The sequence below is a fragment of the Eubalaena glacialis genome, chromosome 5 (assembly GCF_028564815.1).
Source record: "Eubalaena glacialis isolate mEubGla1 chromosome 5, mEubGla1.1.hap2.+ XY, whole genome shotgun sequence".
In the NCBI taxonomy this organism is placed as follows: Eukaryota; Metazoa; Chordata; class Mammalia; order Artiodactyla; family Balaenidae; genus Eubalaena; species Eubalaena glacialis.
Genome location: NC_083720.1, coordinates 64193650 through 64214159, shown reverse-complemented (window position 1 = coordinate 64214159; position 20510 = coordinate 64193650). Strand labels below are relative to the sequence as shown.

At 44.7% G+C, this 20510-nt stretch overlaps 1 protein-coding gene across 1 annotated transcript in view; it reads right to left on the bottom strand.

Moving 5' to 3' along the window:
• NWD2 (NACHT and WD repeat domain containing 2) overlaps nt 1-18863 on the bottom strand; it is a 201612-nt gene extending 182749 nt beyond the window's left edge. The window contains exon 1 of the mRNA XM_061191310.1: nt 18713-18863. Coding sequence (XP_061047293.1) covers nt 18713-18863 — 151 coding nt within the window. The remainder of the gene's footprint in view (nt 1-18712) is intronic.
• Between the last annotated feature and the right edge of the window lie 1647 nt (nt 18864-20510).

Sequence of the window (20510 nt, the reverse complement as noted above, 5' to 3'; positions counted from 1 at the left end):
ACATCACTAATCATTAGAAAAATGCAAATAAAAACCACAATGAGGTATCACCTCACACCAGTTAGAAGGGCCATCATCTAAACGTCTACAAACAATAAATGCTGGAGAGGGTGTGGAGAAAAGGGAACCCTCTTGCACTGTTGGTGGGAATGTAAATTGATACAGCCACTGTGGAGAACAGGATGGAGGTTCCTTACAAAACTAAAAATAGAGCTACCATATGACCCAGCAATCCCACTACTGGGAATATACCCGGAGAAAACCGTAATTCAACAAGAGTCATGTACTACCATGTTCATTGCAGCACTATTTACAACAGCCAGGACATGGAAGCAACCTAAGTGTCCATCGACAGATGAATGGATAAAGAAGATGTGGCACATAGATACAATGGAATATTACTCAGCCATAAAAAGAAACGAAATTGAGTTATTTGTAGTGAGGTGGATGGACCTAGAGTCTGTCATACAAAGTGAAGTAAGTCAGAAAGAGAAAAACAAATACCGTATACTAACACATATATATGGAATTAAAAAAAAAAAAGGTTCTGATGAACCTAGGAGCAGGACAGGAATAAAGATGCAGCTCTAGAGAATGGACTTGAGGACATGGGGAGGGGGAAGGGTATGCTGGGACAAAGTGAGAGAGTGGCATTTACATATATACACTAATGTCAAATAGCTACTGGGAAGCAGCTGCATAGCACAGGGAGATTAGCTCGGTGCTTTGTGACCACCTAGAGGGACGGGATAGGGAGGGTGGGAGGGAGGGAGATGCAAGAGGGAAGAGACATGGGAACATATGTATATGTATAACTGATTCACTTTGTTAGAAAGCAGGAACTAACACACCATTGTAAAGCAATTAAACTCCAATAAAGATTATTTAAAAAATAAAAAATAAAAAATAAGATATGCTGTACATGAAGATATTTTATAAATACCAAGTAATAACGTTATGTTACTCAGAAATGTGTAACAAAGAAACTTTCCAGTATCTGGATGGATAAAAAGTCAAGGATGATATAAAATCTATTTTTTAAGTTTAAATTTTTTGTTCTAATGTTTATTATAGCCTAATTTTTTTTATTTTTTTGTTTTTTTTATTTTTATTTTTTGGCTGTGTTGGGTCTTCGTTTCTGTGCGAGGGCTTTCTCTAGTTGCGGTGCGCGGGCCTCTCACTGTCGCGGCCTCTCTTCTTGCGGAGCACAGGCTCCAGATGCGCAGGCTCAGTAGTTGTGGCTCACGGGCCCAGTTGCTCCGCGGCATGTGGGATCTTCCCAGACCAGGGCTCGAACCCATGTCCCCTGCATTGGCAGGCAGATTCTCAACCACTGAGCCACCAGGGAAGCCCTAGCCTAATATTTTAAAGTTCAAGGAATTTGACTCTTTTTCCTCATTTGATCCCAAAGACCTTCTTATCCATTCAGTGGAAATAAACTTTGAACTCATTTTTTAAAAAAAAATAAAAAGAATTTGTAACAGATTTCCTAGGAGCCTTCGTTAAGGGTTCCACCTGGAGCTACACCAAGCAGAGCCAATGCAACTTTCCAGCACCCAGAGACCAAGGCAGGCCCCACCCTCTCTGCCACCTCAGAGAGGATTTCCTGTCTACCCAGGTCACATATGTTTAAATGGCTTTTTCCTCTCTTGTATGGGTATTATTTCCAAGGTTTGGGGCCATTTGCCACCTGCTTCCTCTAAATATCTGATTATTATGTCTCTTATCCCTTTCCATTCTAGTTCCCAGGGACCCAGGTAGCCAGTAGAGGCAGGTTAGGCTGCACACCTTTCTACATCATTAGAACACTGAACAACTGCTGAATTTAAAACAAAACAAAACACTGATCAGGTTCGTTTTTAACAAACCTACATATACATCCAAGTGAATACTGACACACCCTCTTTTCCAGCAATGTTGGAAATACTTTTGGAAACTTCTCTTAGAATCACTTTTAAAAATAAATGGAATCAATGAATGGGATACTACCCAAATAAATGGTGAAAAATCCTTATCTTTTGTGGGTAAAGTTGGTTTATGGAGCTAAGTCTACATAACATGCTGGCTGCACATGATCTTGGCCCCCATATGTTCCCTGATCTCATTGTCTACCAAGGCTGATGCTCAGCGGAGACACACAGGTGCAGCTTACTGGCTGCTGATAGACCGTATCTGTTCTGGTTGGTTGGTGCCTGCTATACTGGGGTGTTACATTTTGTGAAAATTGCCCTGTCTCCATCTGTTCTCCACCACACTGACCTTGTTGCTCCTTGGGCACCTAAGGCATGCTCTGCCTCAGGACCTTTGCACTTACTGCTTCTTCTTTGCATGCACTTCCTGGCAGAAATGCTTGTCCTCCATGTTATCTCGCTGGCTCCCTTCTTCCCTTCCATGCATGGCTCTGTTCAAATATCTCATCAGGCAGACCTTCTCTGACCACTCATTGATGGGAAAGTAATTCTGCCCATTACTCTTTCTCCTTACCTTGCTTCATTTTTCTTCATGGTATGCGTCATCCCAAGGAGTTTACAAAGTTTACAAAGATATTTTAAAGATATTTTAATTTATTTGCTTTTTTCACATGATTCCTCCATTAGAACATGAAACCCATGACAGTAGGGGTGATGTGCATGTTAAATAAACACAGTTATTTAACATAGTTAAATTCTATATCACCTGGGCTTAGAACAGTGTCTTGCATGTAGGAAGCCCTCAATAAATATTTGTAAAATGACTCCTGTGAATTTCTGATTAAAAACAGGGTCTGACTGTAAAGCAAGAAGGCATGCCTATCCTCCTAGCTCATAAACTTATTTCTGATGATAATTCTACAAAAGCACTTTTTAAAATGTTTGTAACAACCATGGCCTCTTAAGATGTCAACCTTGACAGACAGTTGGAAATAAACACTCTGGCTTAATATAAACAAATAGAATATAAATGTTTCCCAACTGTATCATCATGTCACATATCTTTCCCTCTTCTACTTGAGTGGGCAACAAAGATACCACTAGCAGATGAGTTTGTTTTTGTTTTTTTAATGACTGCTAGCTAGTTGAGCCAGGCTTGATGTCACCTCTTTAACTGAGTTGTCAGCATCTGCTAGGTAAGGAGATAATGGAGCTAATAAATAACAACAATGATAAAAATAAACCTAGTTAACACTTAATGAGGACTTATTATGTGCCAGGCGGTGATAAGCATTTCACAAGCTTTATCTTATTTAAGCCTCATAAGAATCCTATGATATGTTCAATTTTAGAGAAAATTTCTCTAATTGTAGATTTGCTTAAATAACTTGCTTAAGGTCACCGAGTCAGAAAATGGCACAGAGCAAGGTCTCAAACTCAAGTGTTTCCAGCTCCAGACTGTGAACCTTTAAGCTCGATTACTCACTAGTCCCCGTGTGTATCATGTGTTGGATGTACACACATGATGAATCCCATCACACAGTTCAGGGTGGAGATGCAACCCCTTCTATCCAGGAGTTTATATTCAACCACCTCACCCAAAGGCCCAACAAGTTTGTCAACCTAAAAGTCTCATTTGTAGGCCTGAAGAAGAGGACATTTATGCTTATTTCATCCTACTCACACTATCCAGTTTTAATACTGAACAGGTGGGAAGGGTTTCTAAATCCTGGTGAGGTTTCCCACTGACTTGGTTGTCCTCTGCTGTACTTTCGACATTCAAATAATCAACAGTGTTCACTTCTGTAGTACACTGCAGTTTCAGAAGTGCTTCTCCATCCATTATCATGACAAACATCTGAGTCAAGGAGGTCAGGGGATATTATCATCATTTTTCCGACGATAGAGTAATTGTTCACAAAGGTAGGAGGCAGAGCTAGAGCCCACACTTCCTCTTCCTAAAAACAAATAAAACAAAATGGAACTGCTGTGGAGTTTCAAAGAAATGGAGTAATGTAATCCTAAAGCTGAAAGAGGTCCCAGAAGTCCTGTTTTTCATCTACCTCATTCTACAGGTGAGGAAAAGAGTCCCAGGGAGAACTGCCCAAGGTAGCAGAGGTACTGTCCAAACCAAAAGTAGAAGGCAAAACGTTTCAGTACATTTCATGCCTCCTAACCACAGGTGGCCTCTAGGACACAAACATTATACTACACGCACACACAGGCTATTAGAAAACGAGAAAGTTCTCTACTGAAAACGCTCAAATCTCTCCAACTTCTAAAATGGCTGATACGCAAGCCTGACTGCGCATGATTTAAATGGAACACAAAATGAAACTTGCCATAAAGATAATGTTACAGAAAGTGGCAAGCTTCCTAACTGGCCCCCAAAGTCACACTGCAGCTAGACCATAACATTAGCAGTATCTGATTTCTCATTGTTTTTGTGAGAATTGCACGGGAACTTAAAACTGCACTGCTGTTGTCTGGTTTCCTGGCAGAAATCTCTTCTCACCTCATCATCCTTCAGTCCCTGCTTTCCTGAGAGGAAGACGCCCTTCTCCGCCAATTTTCCTCTCCCTTGGGTGGCTACAGCAAAAAATCAGGAGCTGTATTCATGGAATGTGGCTTCACGGAAGCTCTAGCCTGGGGGATGGGGTCTGCAATGGTTGGGTCTCTGCAACCATCCCTGTAGGGACCTAGTCTCACCCAGAAGAGCAGGGGAGCCATACAGGTATGAGTTTGGGTATATTGCCAGAGAGAGGGTTGGCTCTGCTGGAGGTGAGGGTGGGAGGCGACAGGGACTGGAACTTAGGGGCACGGGTTCTGTGCACTAGAGCTGGTCCTGCAGGAACGCCTGGGAAGGCTGGATCTGTGGGTAGACTGCCCCCACCTCCTCTCCACTCTCACTTCTCTTAAGATGACTTTGAATTCAACAAGTCTTTCTTGAGCACCTACTCTGTGTGAGTACTCAATATTAATTATTTTACTGGAGCCTAATTACTTAATATTGGCTTAGAGTCAGTTTAAGATTCATGTATTTGGAAGAGTTTTAAGAAAAGAAGAACGCTTTGTTTCCACGTAGGGCTCACTGTGTGTATACGACATTAGAATTTAGTCCTCAGAACTCCCTCAGAACTCCGTAAGATATACTGATAAAATATAGATGTTTTTTGTTCTGACAGAAAAGGAAGATTGACATTCTAGAACCTGCCCCAGGTCACACAACAGGTAAACATTTGGCAGTACTGAATCTAGGATGCTAGTGTTGTGATTCTTGGATGCCGTGGTATCGAATGAAACTCGTGGCCTAGAAACCTGTACTGCCCTGCCCCCATGAGCAGGTGCTGGCAGAGAGGCAACTTACTTACGCATTTTGAGGTCAGCAGAGTGTAAAAAGGGACCCCTCCCTCCCGCTTATACACCCACTAGAGCCGCCTGCAGAGCATGGGTCTGCTCTGATCCTATTCATGATTATCAGCACAAGTGAAACTTTTTTTTTCTTTTTGACACAGTTGAGGTAGAGTGTAAGTTTCCAAAAGGAAAATGGTAAGGAACGACAGAAAGAAAAGATTAGAAAATAAGTACTGAATCCAAAGAGTGAGTTTCAAATATTTAAAAATCTTGGTAGAAGTACCAAAGCATTTGGCTAAGCCCTCGATTTCCTTTTTTTAAAAATAATCATACAAGGTACATCCAGGATGGCAGGCTCCTGGCTTCCCTCCGCCCTGCTGATGCTCAGCATGCTGGCTCTCCTGCCCCAAGAGGGACTAGACTGCCGAAGTACCTAGCTCTTTCCAAGGAGTACCAAACTCAAAGTTCAAAAGCAAAAATTGTTTCTGTTTCAAAATTCTTAGATGCCAGGGCCTTCTCTCTCAATTCCATGCTACTCTGAGATTTACAGGGCAGAATTAGTGAACAGATGAATTAACCCTGTCCAGATTCAAGTTATCATCCATCTACCCCTGGCTGTATTTATGCACTGATTCACCCAAGAGCTCCATCTCCTCCCTTCTCTTCATGCCTCCTCTCTACTCTCCTCCACCCCAAACTTCAACAGGAATGCCTATGTTATTTCCTCAATATAATGCAGGCTTACAGTCACATTTACAGGCACACAAGAATGATCAACTTACATAAGGGTTGGGGCATTCTACCATAGTAGCCACTTGGAATGAGACAGTTTTCAATCATACATGAGATTTGTATTGAAAGCCTTCCTAGATAAAGATGGCTGCTCATTTTTTAACAAGAGTGGTCCTTCCCACATAAATGTGGCCCCAACATGCTCTTTGGAACATCTGTGGCAAAGCAAACTGTGCATCAAGGCCTAAAAGATTAAAAGGAGTTAAAAAAATGACCTATGAACCTTCATGTGGATTTAAAGCAACATTAAAGGGACTCTATGTGTGAAAGAAACGATTTTTAGTATAAGATTTTAGCACGTCTTACATTAAAAGGAGAAAGTGCTAACTTTTTATTCTCTTTGAATGTCATTTTATTGAAATCTGCTTGCTACGTATGGTTTCAAAAGTGGGATTTCTTTCCAGATAATTTTTTTGAAAATAAGTTATAAGGTGTGGCTGCTCTATTATTTAAAGGTGTAACTTATTAACTTAATGCCTCATAATTTGGGCTGAATTTATGTGTTAAACCAACATTTAAAAAATACATTGTTTCGGGGCTTCCCTGGTGGTGCAGTGGTTGAGAATCTGTCTGCCAATGCAGGGGACACGGGTTCGAGCCCTGGTCTGGGAAGATCCCACATGCCGCAGAGCAACTAAGCCCGTGAGCCACAACTACTGAGGCTGCGTGTCTGGAGCCCGTGCTCCGCAACAAGAGAGGCCGCGATAGTGAGAGGCCCGCGCGCTGCGATGAAGAGTGGCCCCCCGCTCGCCACAACTAGAGAAAGCCCTCGCACAGAAACGAAGACCCAACACAGCCAAAAATAAATAAATAAAAATTTAAAAAAGAAAAAAAAAAATACACTGTTTTTACCTCGTCCCTTCTAGCTAAAAGCTTACATGATTATATAGGTGGCATAATTTAGGAACAATGACCCATTTCATGCCACAATTTACAAAAGAGCAGTTATTCAAGTAATTCTCATTCCCTTGTAACCTTATACCTCTTCTTTTCTGTATGGCCTAGGGCTTTTAGCAAATTCTGATCTAGAATGTTTAAGCCCTCCCTATCTTTCAGGCATTGTCTTAGGTGCTTATTTATTTATTTCTCATGCTAGCCCTGTAAGGTAGTTACCATTGTTATTATTCCGTGAGATGTTACGGAAAAAACCGAACGAACTTTTTGGTCAACCCAATATTATGCTCAACATTCAGCAGTTTGAGGGGCAATGAAGCTTGAGGAAATTAAGTGCTTTACCAAGATTATAACAAATCTCTGGGTGCAAATCCAGATCTGCCCCCCAAATTCTTTCACCTTAGCCAGTCCACACTATAGTGCATTTGTTTCATTTTATGCCTTTTAATTATCTATGACTGCATAACAAATTAAAACAATCATCATTCATTTTTCTCTTGGATCTGCAATTTGGGCGGGGTTTGGTGGGGAAGGGGTTTCTGCTCCATACAACACTGGTCTGCTGGGAGGACTCTGCTGGGGGTGGGCAGGGGGGGCGTGGGGGGAGACTCCTTCCAAGATAGCTCCTCCTCCTTGCTGGCAATTTGCTGCTACCGCTCAGTTCTCTTAAGGTATCTTTTCAAGGGTGGCTGGGGTCTAAGGAACAAGTGTTTCAAAGACAGAAAATGAAGTGACCAATTTCTAAAAGCCTGGGCCCAGAACCTGGCACTGTGCCATTTCTTCTGTATCCTATTGGCCAAAACCAGTCAGAGAGCCCAGATTCAAGGAAAGACGTCATAGGTTCCACCTGTCAAAGGGAGGAGTGCCAAAAAATTTGGGGGCCACGTGACAAAAGCCTCCTACTTTATAAGATTTACTAGTTCGGAGTGATTTCATTAAATTGTGAAATTCCTATTTTATGAATGCAATCATCCCCCACAAGTTTGCATATACATACCTACCAATGGTAGCTTCTCAGAGGTGGGAAGGTCTGGATCTTTTTACACTTTTCCTGCATATTCCTTTTACTGTTATTACAGTGGATTCTCTACATAGATTATTTGGGCTTCTGAAGAGAGTGACCCTGGGCTTAAGAGGGAGCTTTTATTTTCATGTCTTCTTTTCAGTGGTCTCAGCAGAGGGACTCGTTCTCATCACCTGCAGCTGGACCAGTTTCCCCGCTGGCCACTCCACTATAGTAGAGAGGTCTCTTTCTTAGATTTGATACATCTTGGTCTTACCCTTTTAACAAAACTTGACCAGTTCATGCCTGACTGGGATATCAGATATGACAGTTTGATTCCAGTTATTCCAATTGACCTTTGCACATAAACATCCCTCTCATAGCCAGTGTTTGCATTGATATTTTTGGCAGTTGTGTTGGCCCTGCGTCCTAGATGGATGAGTCTAAAAAATAAAGGCAGCAGCATGTGTCTCTTACGTCCTTTGTAACTCTCCACACCAATCAGTTAGGAGTTTGGTGTATACAATGCCTATCTAACAAATATTGCAGCTGATGCTTAGAATAAAATCTAAAGAAAATATATTCAGGGGCAAGAATCTCTCTGAATGACACTATACATAATGGATCAGATTCAGCATTATGAAGGATACCCTTTCAATTTTGTGATTTCATTTCTGAGTTAGATTCTGCAATCACTCTTGGAATAAGACACCTGACATCTGGGCTTTGCTCTCTGTTTTGAGTGTACCCCCATGTCAAAGTCTTTGAAATATTCTGGATTGAAAATGAGATTTCAAGGAAGTATTTAATTGGAAGTGGGTATTATTCCCTTTGAATTGCATCCAAAGCTGCAGTTTTTTAACCTTTCATTAACTTAGTATCACACAAATCTTTTTCTAATTATACAACAGCCAACATATGTTAATTTGTAGAATGAATTCTGTTTAATTACAGCAAAAAATATGATGGAAACTAAAGCTCTGAAGAAGTTATACAAAGGAATCTTTAAGTTAATATCATTTTGTTTTAGACGGTACATAACTCAGCACCTATGAATCCTTGTGAGCCATCTACTACCACAAGTTTTACTTTTATTTAAATCACACGACCATTAAGAACGAGACTTAAAAGAATTTCCTGAGTTGAAAAGAACTGTCCGCTTACTTTATCAAACTCGACTGCTTTGTAGATGAGTGCCTGTTACTCTGTAGGAATTCTATCATTTGCCATCTTAAAAGGTGTTTGCGAGTTTGTACTTTTTAGTTGTCTATTGCGGCATATCAATGTACCCCAAAACTTAGTGGTTTAAAACAAATTATTTCTAGAGAGATAAAGTGACTTTTCCCAAAGCCATGCTAAGCACTTATCTTACAGAAGTATTCTGATACGGATATTTGCATGTAATTTCTGCTTTTATATACAAGGTATGTAACACTCTATAGCTCACTGTCTCCCCTTCTTTGTATTAAGATATTTCACTGGGATATAATTTGGGGTATGTCAAACTAGATGATCTGATTTAAATGATCCTGGGTAACTGAAGGCTTCCACCGTGTACGGATGTTAAAATCGAAATAAGTGAATATTCGTGCTAGGGGAGGGAAGCCCTTCTGGAGCGGAAGACTCCCGGACTCTCTTTACTGCCTCGCTTACCCTCCCCAGAATTGGGTGGGAAGTTAAAGGGTGACTTGTTTGACTGGAAAATGTGGGAAGAATAAACCAGGCAAGCTCAAGCCACCTGCTCACCCCGCTCCCCGGGGAAGTGACCCGTCTGTCCACAGACAGCGTGGCTGTGCTCCCCGCTCCAGACTCCACGCACGTTCTGTGGAGCAGACCCTCCGCCCCTCACCCTCCCCAGCCCCACTGCCAGTGGGGGGGCAGAAGACGGTCTCATTCCGATGTTTAGTGTTCAGAACCACAAAAGCATCCTCTGGTGCTACCTTTATCAGCAAAAGTGGTGATAATTTGATCTCCTATCTGCAAACTCTTTGGTCTTTTTTCCCTCAGTTCAGAATGCGGGAGGATCTACAAGGGTACAGTTTACAGAGTCACTGTCAAGCCTCAACAACTCGTCATCATCACAACAGCAACTATTATGATTAGTAACGCTTGTTGAGCACTCGCTATGTGTCAGGCTATCAGTTTACTACATTTTCATGTGTTATCTCATTTCATCTAATTACGACAAAGCCAAGCCAAAGAAACCACACAATATAACTGGGAGTTTCAGTAGCTTTCAGAGTTGGCCACCATGAAATCCTCCCCTCCCTGCATGCACATGCCTCACCCCACGTCACGAGATGGGGTCTACTTCCCCTCCCTTTGACTCTAGGCTCACCTTAATGACTCCCACAGATAGGACGCAGGGGCAGGGAAAGTGACATTTGGGGACTTCCGGAGCCCAGGCCTGAAGAGGCCCAGCAGCTTCCACTTCCCTTCTCTGGGGAAGCCAATCCCCTACGATGAATCCTGAATGATGAGAATAAGCTGGAGCGAGGGAGCCCTCATGGAGGAGCACAGAGGAGCCAGACACAGGAGTGAGAAATGGTAAATCACTGGTTTAAGTCACTGAGTTTTGGGGCAAGTTGATACACAGCAACAGACAACTGAAACAAAATACAAACTTGCAGACGCCCTTTAAAATGGCAAATGCACCACTGCTATGGTGTAACAAGAATTTTTAAAGATCAGCAGATGATTTATTAAACCATAAAGTCATGATCCATTTGGACATAGAGTACCTATATGGTCCAAGTCACGCTTTCTCAAATGTCATTCTAAATGAGCCACTTTCAAGGGACAAACAATACCATCACCTCAAGACATCAGTGCCACTCTTATTCAAAAGGATAAAAGCTCTTCGCTGAATAATCAAGATTATCCCTCTCTATTCCCTGTAGAGATCTCGCCATCTCTTTGCCTCGTATTCAATTATCGTATAGAACAGTTTCTACACCCTGGCTCTACACTCCTTCCTCTGGGGCGCCCTCCCAACCCCGCATCCTCGGCCCCAAGCTGGCTTACTCCTCATTGTCTCGTTAATGCTCTGCTCATATTTTAGCTCAGTGCCCATCACATATAATTTATGATTCATGTAAACTCTGTGAGAGCAGAGACCTGGCCTGTTTTGTTACTGTTGTATTCTAAGCACCAGAACAGCACCCATATGGAGTGGGTGCTTCACTCATTCGCTTATTAGTGGTTGAATAAGCGAACGAGTGAATATGCTTTCCCTCCCACCCCGGGGCCAGATACTGTTTCTTGGGGTTGAACATCCAATGCCACTTCTTTCACTCTCTCTCTTGTGGTGGAGGGGCTGGAGGCCTGGAGGCTCCTAGTCGTACTTGTGGCCAGGGTCCGAATGCAATCCCGTTCTGCCAGATGGACAATCTGTGTGAGATCTGGAGGGCAAGGGGAACCAGGGAGGTTCTTCTGCCACCAGCTGTGGTTGACACTCGGGTTCGGCAGATGCGCGTGTTTGTAGAAGTCAGCCAGCTACCCAGTCCCCAGCGGCAGCTGTGAACCTGGCAGTGGTTTCTACATTTTCCTGCCCTCTGGGTGACAGCTTTGGCAATGTGACCTAAATGCCTAATGGTGGCCCTGACTTTCACTCCTTCAACCCTTACAATGTTTGTTTCCTACAGTATCTGGAACGGCTTTTGTTTTTACTACTGAGTTCTGATAGCTTCACAGACGGCATTCCCTTGAGGGCACGAAATGCCTTGGTCCTCTCCGCATATCCATACCTGCAGTGTCTGGATCACAGTGGAAACTAATAAAGATAATAAGGACAATAATAGCAAACAATGTTTAATAAGTGTCCAGCACTGTTCTAAGTGCTTTACGTCTATTAGCTTATTTAATCTACTCAATAACCCTGTGAGGCAGGTACTACTGTCTTCTTTTAGAGATTATGAAACTGAGAACAAATAAGTTAAACAACTTGCTTAAGAAATCACTGCTTTGCACAGTGGACTGAGGAGTCGCCAAACCTGGCTAGTTTGGCTCTCAAGTCTGTACTTGTATCTAGTATTCTCTCCTGCCTGAATGATGTTTGCTGAAGGACTTGAAGACTCAACCACTAAAATTTTATAATTCATTTATTATAAATGTCCTGTGTGCATTTATCATAAAATAGCCATTCAAAATATCTTCCTTTAAGACTCTTAACTTTGAAAGATGTTCTTGTAGCATCAGAAGAGTATATATATGCTTCTCGTGCTTAACTATTTTTTCCAATGACTCATGAAAACAATGAAAAAATAAGCAGCCTGGATATTAGCATTGTAGGAAAGGTAAGAAGAACCATGGTGAAGAATATTCATAGGTTTCTTGTGAACCTCTTGATGCACATCGTTCTGCCTCTTGTCTGGGAGCACAAGCTAAAGCCAATGGCCGTTGGATGCAGCAACTGCAGGGATTATCTCTCTCTTGTTACTGCGGCTTCTGCCAATTGGAGAATAAGCTTTCCTACCAAGACTCCAAAGGAATGGAGAAGAGAGTCAGGGAAGATGCAAAGACAAGTAAAGTAAAAAATCTAAGTGGGAATGGACCCAGCATCCGATCATTAACATTGTGGACAAAAGTGCACAATCTTCAAAGATGACCAGTGCATAAATCTGTGTGTGTGTGGGGGGGGGGATGGGATAAACAAAAAAGGCATTGGAGGTATCTTTCTCTCCACGCCAGATGTCTCCTGACACACACAGGGATCTACTAGTAGCCGTGGACAGGGCCGGCACTTATTCCCCAGGGGACAAGTGTCTTTATCTGATGGATGCATTTGGAAGGAAAATTTGAGCACAAATAGCCCAGCCCCTTCTTTCTCTCTTGTAAGTAAACCTGTCATTCTTCTCGGCTCCTCCATATCTTAAATTTTAGAGGGCTCAACTCTGTCCATGGGGAGGGGTCTGGACTTTGTCCACTGCTGATAGTGATGCGGAGGGTAAGTCTGTGCAATTCTGAGGTTCAGTACTGGGAAACCCACTTGCCTCAAGTTAAAAGCCACATTCCCCAGTAAAGAGCCACAGCCCTTACCTGCAATTACAAAATCCCCCAGTGTTGAAAACAAATTTTTTCCCCAATTCATCTGGCAGCAAAACCTGAAGTGACCTGAGTCGATGGTGGCAAAACCTGACCTTGATGGACATGACGCCACTTACAGTCCTTATTACCCCACTTAAAGCTATGTGTCCAATACAACAGCCAATAGTCACATGAGTCTATTTAAATTTAAGTCAATCACTATGAAATATTAAAAATTCAAATTCTTAGTCATGCCACATTTCAAAAGCTCAAGAGCCGTATGTAAATAGTGCTCTCACATAGAATAACGCAGATAAAGACCCTCAGCATTGCAGAAAGTTCTACAGTACAGCACTTAGTCATGTTTTCTTATAAACACATTCATATCTGGTTATCAGATATTAATAATAATAAACAGCATATGCACCATTTTCCCCCTAAATCTAAAAAAATGTGGAATTGCAAAATCGCATCTGGTCCAAAGGATCACAGATAAGGAGTACTGGCCTGCTTCAGCTTTTATTAGTTATAAAGGCAATATTTGGTCTTTTTTCAGGTTTAGACTTTACCTATTAGGGACTGAAGGATTGTATCCCCCCAAATTCCCATGTTGAAGTCCTAACCCCCCCAATGTGATGGTATTTTGGGGTGAAGCCTTTGGGAGATAATGGTTTAGATGAGGTCATGAGGGTAGGGTCCCATGATGGGACTACTGTCCTTAGAAGAAGAGACACAAGAGTTCTCTCTCCCACATACGAGGATGAGGCAGAGACTGCAGTGATAAAGCACAAGCCCACAGACGTCAAGGACTGGCATCAAAGTAGGAAGAGGCAGAGAAAGTTTCTTCCCTAGAGCCTTCAGTGGGAGCACAGTCCTGCTAGCACCTTGATTTCAGGCTCTAGACTCTAGAATCATAAGACTATAGATTTCTGTTGTTTAAAGCCCAATCTGTGGTAATTTGTTATGGCAACCCTAGGAAATTAAGACAGATTTTGGTACCAAGAAGTGGGGTGCTGCTCTAACAAATATCTAAGAATGTAGAAACAGCTCTGGAACCTGGTAGAGGCTAGAAGAGTTTTGAGGTGCGTGCTAGAAAAAGCCAAGAATGCCATGAAGGGACTGTTAAAGAAGACTCTGGTAAGAGCGCAGAAAGAAAAGAGGAGAGCTGGAGAGATGGCTTCTCAGAGAATACATAAACAATCATGACCAGACTATCGACGACAAAGGCCTTCTGGTGACTCTCAGAAATGAGAAACATGTTATTGGACAATGGAGAAAAAGTGACTTATAAAGTAGCAAAGAACTGGCTGAACAGTGTTTTGTGGAAGGTAGAATTTAGAACCAATGAAACTGGATGTTCAGCTGAGGAGATTTCTAAGAAAGTATTGCAGGATTGGCTTGGTTTCTCCTAACTGTTTATAGTAAAATGAGAAAGAGAGATGAATTGAAGTAATAACTGCTAAGCAAAAAGGAATCAGAACTTGATGATCCTGAAAGCTCTCTGCCTATCCATATTGCAAGAAACATATGGAGGTTTGTTCTGAAAAGAACAGTGAGGGTGTGGTCACACAACCATTTGGTAAAGAAATGAGTATAGGTGTGAAGCATGGACCGTCCCCCCTACCCACTCCCCCAACACCTCCCCACCCCCCGCCCAGCAGAAACACGGCCAGTGTGAACTGGAGGAGACAGCTTGACAGAAAGGAAGGCTGTCAGACCTCTTAGGCCCTACAGGACTGGAAACACAGGGCTACTGCCTGTGAACATGTGTTCTTCTTGAAGACAAAGAATGACCCCAAAGATTCAGAGATCGTCAGGGCTGCCTCCTTGGTTTCAAAGTTGGGGGAGGGCATCACCTGGGCTTCAACAGGGGAGGTGGCCTCTGCCTAAAGACTTGGGGGCAGGGCCTCCTGGAGCCTGGGTGGGTGATTCCCTCCCTGCAGAGCCATAAAGGTGAGACTGCCGCCCCAGCAGGTCCAGAAGGCAAAGCATCAAATCAAAAAGGATTATTCTAGAGCCTTAAAACCTAATGGCATTTGCCTTGCCAGGTTTTGGGTTTGCTTGGAACCCTTCATCCTTTTCTTCCTTCCAATTTTCCCAGTTTTCTCATTCCTTTCGGAATGAAAAACTTAATCCTATGCCTGTCCCCTCATTGTATTTTGGAAGCCTATAACTTACCTAACAGCTTCACAGCTGGAGGGGAATTTTGCTTCAGGATGAGTCCTATCTGGAGTCTCACCCACATATTATTTAGTTGAGACTTTGGGCTTTAGACTTTAGAGTTGATGCTACAACAAGACAAGGCTTTTGCAGTTGTTGGGATGCAATAAATGTATTTGGCATGCCAGGAGGACATGAATTTTGCGGGGGGGTCAGGGGCAGAATGTTATGGATTGAGTGTTTGCCACCCCCCAGTTCATATGTTGAAGCCCTAACTCCCAATGTGATCATATTTGGAGGTGGGGCCTTTGGGATGATGAAAGTAGAGTCCCCAATATGAGACGTGTCCTTATAAGAAAAGGAGCCTTGGGTAAGAACTGAAGCAGAGAAGAGGAATACTATTTAACAGGCCCCTCCAATTTCAGTCACAGGGAGAGAACTGTGCAGGCTCTTCTCCTCTGCATATTCACGGATAATTCAATTCAGGCTAATCACAGTGGAGAAATTTATACGTGCTTTAGAACCACTGTTCCAAGGAGGTATAAGTGCCATTCCGGCAGAGAGACAGTGGTTAAATGACTGGAAAAATTCCAAGGATTAATAAAGATGCCACAGATGGGACTGCTACGTTGGTGGGAGGTGGGACTAGATGAAGTCCAAGGTCCGTCCACGCAAGAGAACGGGGGACAGTTACTCCTCTCCCACACTGGTTCTTCTCGAGTGTCTATCACACAGTGGGGACAGGTCTGATGCAGATATACTTTTGAATAGGAATGTGTCCTTTAGAGTTCAGAAAATCCTGCCATTTCCTTGAATGCTCCTATGGCTACCTTTTCATGGGGGTAAAGTGGGTCAGGGCAGCTATGGTTCCTTCCTGCTACTCAGCTTCTTGTGGCTGTCAGGCTTCAAGAGGAAGGCCAGCATTGTTGACTACAGCCAGCTGATTTTCTTTACCATATGGGTGTAAGACATTTACAGAAATCAGGCATGAACCTAAGTACCAAGAGAGATGTTTCGAGGCCCCTGCAGGCTCCAGCTTGTTTCATTCTGCTAGATGAGTTCAGGCAACTAGCTTAACCTGGTGCCTCAGTTTTCTCATCTGTAAAATAGGGAGAACACCCTCTGGTCCACCATCCTTACAGGGTTTGAGAACGAAAACCGAACTACTGACTCAGCTAATCTATGTTCTAAAAACATGTATTATCTTAATTACTGAGAGGGAAATTTCATACAAGCTTCGTAAAGCAATCTAAGGGAGATCCTTCCTGGATTCTTAAAAGTACTGCTATGAGTTCAACACAGAGAAGCTTTTATTTAGAGCATAAACTGGATTCCCGCTTGTAAAGAAAAGCATGAGATAATATTCTTTGTCTTAGTTTAACAGTGGAGAGGCTCTTGAGTATTGCCCAACAATCTAATATGGGATCGCACCAAAACACAACCATTTGCTTCCTGAGTCATATCCACAAAGATCTGGTGGTAAAGTGCTGTCTCTGACAGAGCATTTACGGAGATCGCAAAGCTTCATGTTCAGGCTCTTAAAAAAAAACATAAACCTATCTCTGTCATTTCTATTTAATATACCCTCGGCTCTCCATTTGGGATAAAGTTGAAGTCCTGCTCCTATTGCAATTTCTCAGGTAAGATTCACATTTCTGGTCTTTTAAGATCAATGTGCACGCTGCCCAGCTCAGTGACCAGAAGGCACGATCCACCCCCTCTCTTGTCTGCTGTCCTAATATTAATACACGCTGAAGCTTCTAGTGTATTTCAAGAAATGGGAACATTTATAGAATCACATGTACTGGCTTAAGAAAAATGACATTAATCTTGAATATTAATTCAATATTAAGCTAACTTGATATAAATTCATTATCACTGATTTTTATCCTAGAAATTACAAATTTAAAAATAAACTACTAATGATATTAACAGACTTTTCACTGTATTTAAAAACAACTTGTTTAAAGAAAAGTGTTATTTAACTGGTTTTACATCAGCACACTTAAAAAAAAAAAACCTCATAAGAAGTGTTAAGCTCAGGAAAATTAAATTCTCTCAAATACTGCTGTTTTATCAATATTTTTAAAAACAACACCGAAAACTTAAGTTGCAAACTTCCTTAGGTCCTTCAACAGGCTGCACAGCCCCACAGTTTTCTTTATCCAGATTTAAGTAAAAAATCCTGCAAGACATAGTTCAGATGAAAGGAGTTTTAAAGAATGTACTGCAGCTTTCAAAAAGCCTCCTTAATTACTAAGTGCTGTGAAACTGAGTTGTAAACTGATAAAAGGACAGGCATACCCTCCCTCAAAAGTATACAGCCTTCTAATACTAATCACTGTGGGTTATCTATCTATTTGATTCTTTTCCCAATCCCCTTGTCATAAGGTGAACTGTACCTCAAATTTCTGCTAGCGTTTTATGAAACAGTAATGTTTTTAGAAAGCTATTTTTTATAGGCCCTCTGAATGCTTTTCACAAGCAACCAGAACCTTGGGTTTTGAAATGATGATTCTATCCATATGACTGTTAACTTTCTTTTTTCCTTTACTTCTTTGTCAGAACCAAGGCTTGTTAGAGTGTAGCAAGTTTCCCATCTCACACGCCTATTTCAGTCTCCTATAAACTCATCTTAGGGCCAAACATTTATTTTTCTGGGAAAGAGCAACTCTTACAGTTTTATCCAAGCCAAGTCAAATGCATCCTACTTTTTCTTCACTTACTGGGAATGAAAGTTAACGTTCAGGACTGGGAATTGATAGGCAGTGATGAGAGAGAAACTGACCACCCGGAGCTCAGCCGGGTGGTTTGTGAATGCAATAAATCAACAAGTTTTCATTTAGCAGCTACCAGGTCCCCAGCCTTTAGCTAGAACACGACTGAGAAGGCCAAGTTCTAGACCGGGGCGATCTAGCCCAAGACCCAACTGTAGAGATGAACTCATCCTGAACGCTCCACCTGGAAACCAGCGTCAGCCTGTTTCGGGACCGCACAGCGCGTTTCCCCTCGATCTCTGCGGATCTTGGGTTCACAAGGGTCTCCTTAGCTCCCCAAGACAAAGGGTCCCACTAGCACACCGGCAAGAGGCAAGCTTCGGGGAACCCCATGCTCTCACTTCGCCTCGGCCTGAACAAGTGGCAGAGGAGGGAGCCCCATTCAGGAATCTGCCGCGGAGCCGAGAGAGCGAGAGGACGTATTACTTGCGTTTCACGATAACCTCGGAGAAGAAACCGCTAAAGGAAAGAAAAACGGGGTGGGGGTGGGGAGTGGCAGGATGAAGCTTCCAGAAGCCTCTGTGAATACCTCGGACATTTCTTAGACCAAGGGAAAAGAACCCAGGGGGCGAGAAATGGGTGTCCCAGGGGAAGTCAGCAGGCAGAAGGAATGAGCGAGGGAAGAAGAAAAGTGATTGAAATTAAAGTCCCAAGCGCTCAGGACAGCCTCGGTATTAGCTAGAGAAAGGGAGCGCCGGGGACGCCCGGCGCGCCCGGCTGTGCCATGGCACTCTTTCTGGCTCCCGCCGCGAAGACGGATAGAAGGACAGACGAACAAGCGCAAGCGAGGGACTTACCTTCAGGGTTGGCGCTGATGAAGACCCGGACGCTGCGGCCGGCTGGCATCAGGTGAGAAGGCAGGGCGGTGAGGTTCCCAGAGAAAGCCGCCCGCCGGAGCGCAGAGTCCCGGGGACAGGGCAGCCTGGTGCCCGCGCCGGCCGGCCACATTGCCTTCAGAGAGGAAAAGCCGCCGACTCCCGCTCCTCGGGTTCCTGTCCGCGGCTCCGCGGAACGGCTAGGTCGATCCCCGCAGGCGGCGCGGCTCAGAGCCGCTCCGAGCCCGAGGCGACGCGGGCGAGCTCCGTGGCGCACACCAACGGCCGGCGGAGAGCGGCCATACGGACCCTCGGGCCCCTCGCACCGCCGCCTCCTGCCCCTCTGGGCGTCAGCCTTCGCTTGCTGCCAGGGCTCAGCGCAGTAGCCGGCGGGAGCGGGAGGTCAGCGTGGCGGCGGCTACGCGCGCGGCGCCCCTTTGCGCCGGGAAGCCGAGCCCATGGCCATGTCCCCGCCCGCGCCCGCCGTTAGAGGAGGGGCCGGTCAACGGGGCCCGGACAGAGCGGGCAAGTGGAGCGGACCAAACTTTGTCTACAAACGGCGTCCGGAGTTTATCTCCAGCCGCCTCCCGCGGGGCACAGGAATATCCCGCGACTTAATTAAATTAAGGGCGGCTCTGGCGCTGGGGGCCCTCGGCGCGGGGGGCTCTCTGAGGGCGAGCCCGGGCGCTCCTGGCTGCCTATTCGGTGGACGACCAGAAAGAAATTAGCCCGAGATTTCTGCTACTCCTCCTCCAACTCTACTAAAGGTCAAACAAGCCCTGAGCATTTTCAAAAACGCTCGCATCCCGGCGTCTGCGCTTTTTTTGCCCAAGTGCTGGGAATTCCGCCTCAAAGTTAGACGCACCACGGAGCCCGGACTCCCAGGGATCGAAGCACCAAAACTCGGGACCGTCTCGGGCGTCCTGGAGGGAGTATCACAGTCGCCGTTTCTCTTGGCGCAGGTGGCGAGTCCTGCCGCTGCGTTCGCTCCCCACGCTCAGCAGAGCCGGGGGTTTTTATAGCGAAGCAGCGCCGCTCACGTGCTCCTCGCCGCGTGGTCACGGAACCTTTCCTAGAGCCGATCTCCGCAGCGGGCCCTCCCGAGGTCTCCAAGTCTCCAGGTGTTACTTCCTGCTCCCGCCCGGGCGCATTCCCGGGCCATTCCGCCAGCACGGAGGCTCCGGGGCCCCGCCGCACGGGAGGATGCCGGGAGCCCCGCTCGCCCTGGCGCGCTCCTGGGCTCCGCAGGCCAGTGCAGACTCCGGGGAGCGCCGCCCCGCGCAACGTCCCGCAAAGTGCAGGTGGCCACGGATTGGAGCCAGGTGCTAGAGATCAGAGTCGGCGTGGAGCAGCTTTTCCAAGTTCGTGCAGAGCGTGAGTTGGCTCCACCTGACGCTGATCCGACGTGGCCAGAGTGCATGGGGGACTGTTGCCTGGGGTCGGGGCGTGAGGTGGACAGTGCAAGGGGTCTGATCCACGTCCGGGGTGACGTGAGATGTAAAGGGACCGAGCCATAAAATTGCCATCTCCGGGCCGCACTTCATTGCACCTCCCAAATTCTGCAAATCCCAGGGCACGAAGGAAGTGTGATTGTGCTGTGGGGTGGCGGAAGTGAGGGCGTGCTTAGAGCCTTAACTGGACTTTGGTCTCCAAGCCCCTTATGTTGAGCTTTAGGGCAGGAACTCCTGTCTTTTAGAGAGGAAGAATAGCTTTTCCAAATCTTTGAGATTGGGGAGGGGGCGGGTGGGCACATGGTGAGGGTAGCTCAGCTGCTAGTTTT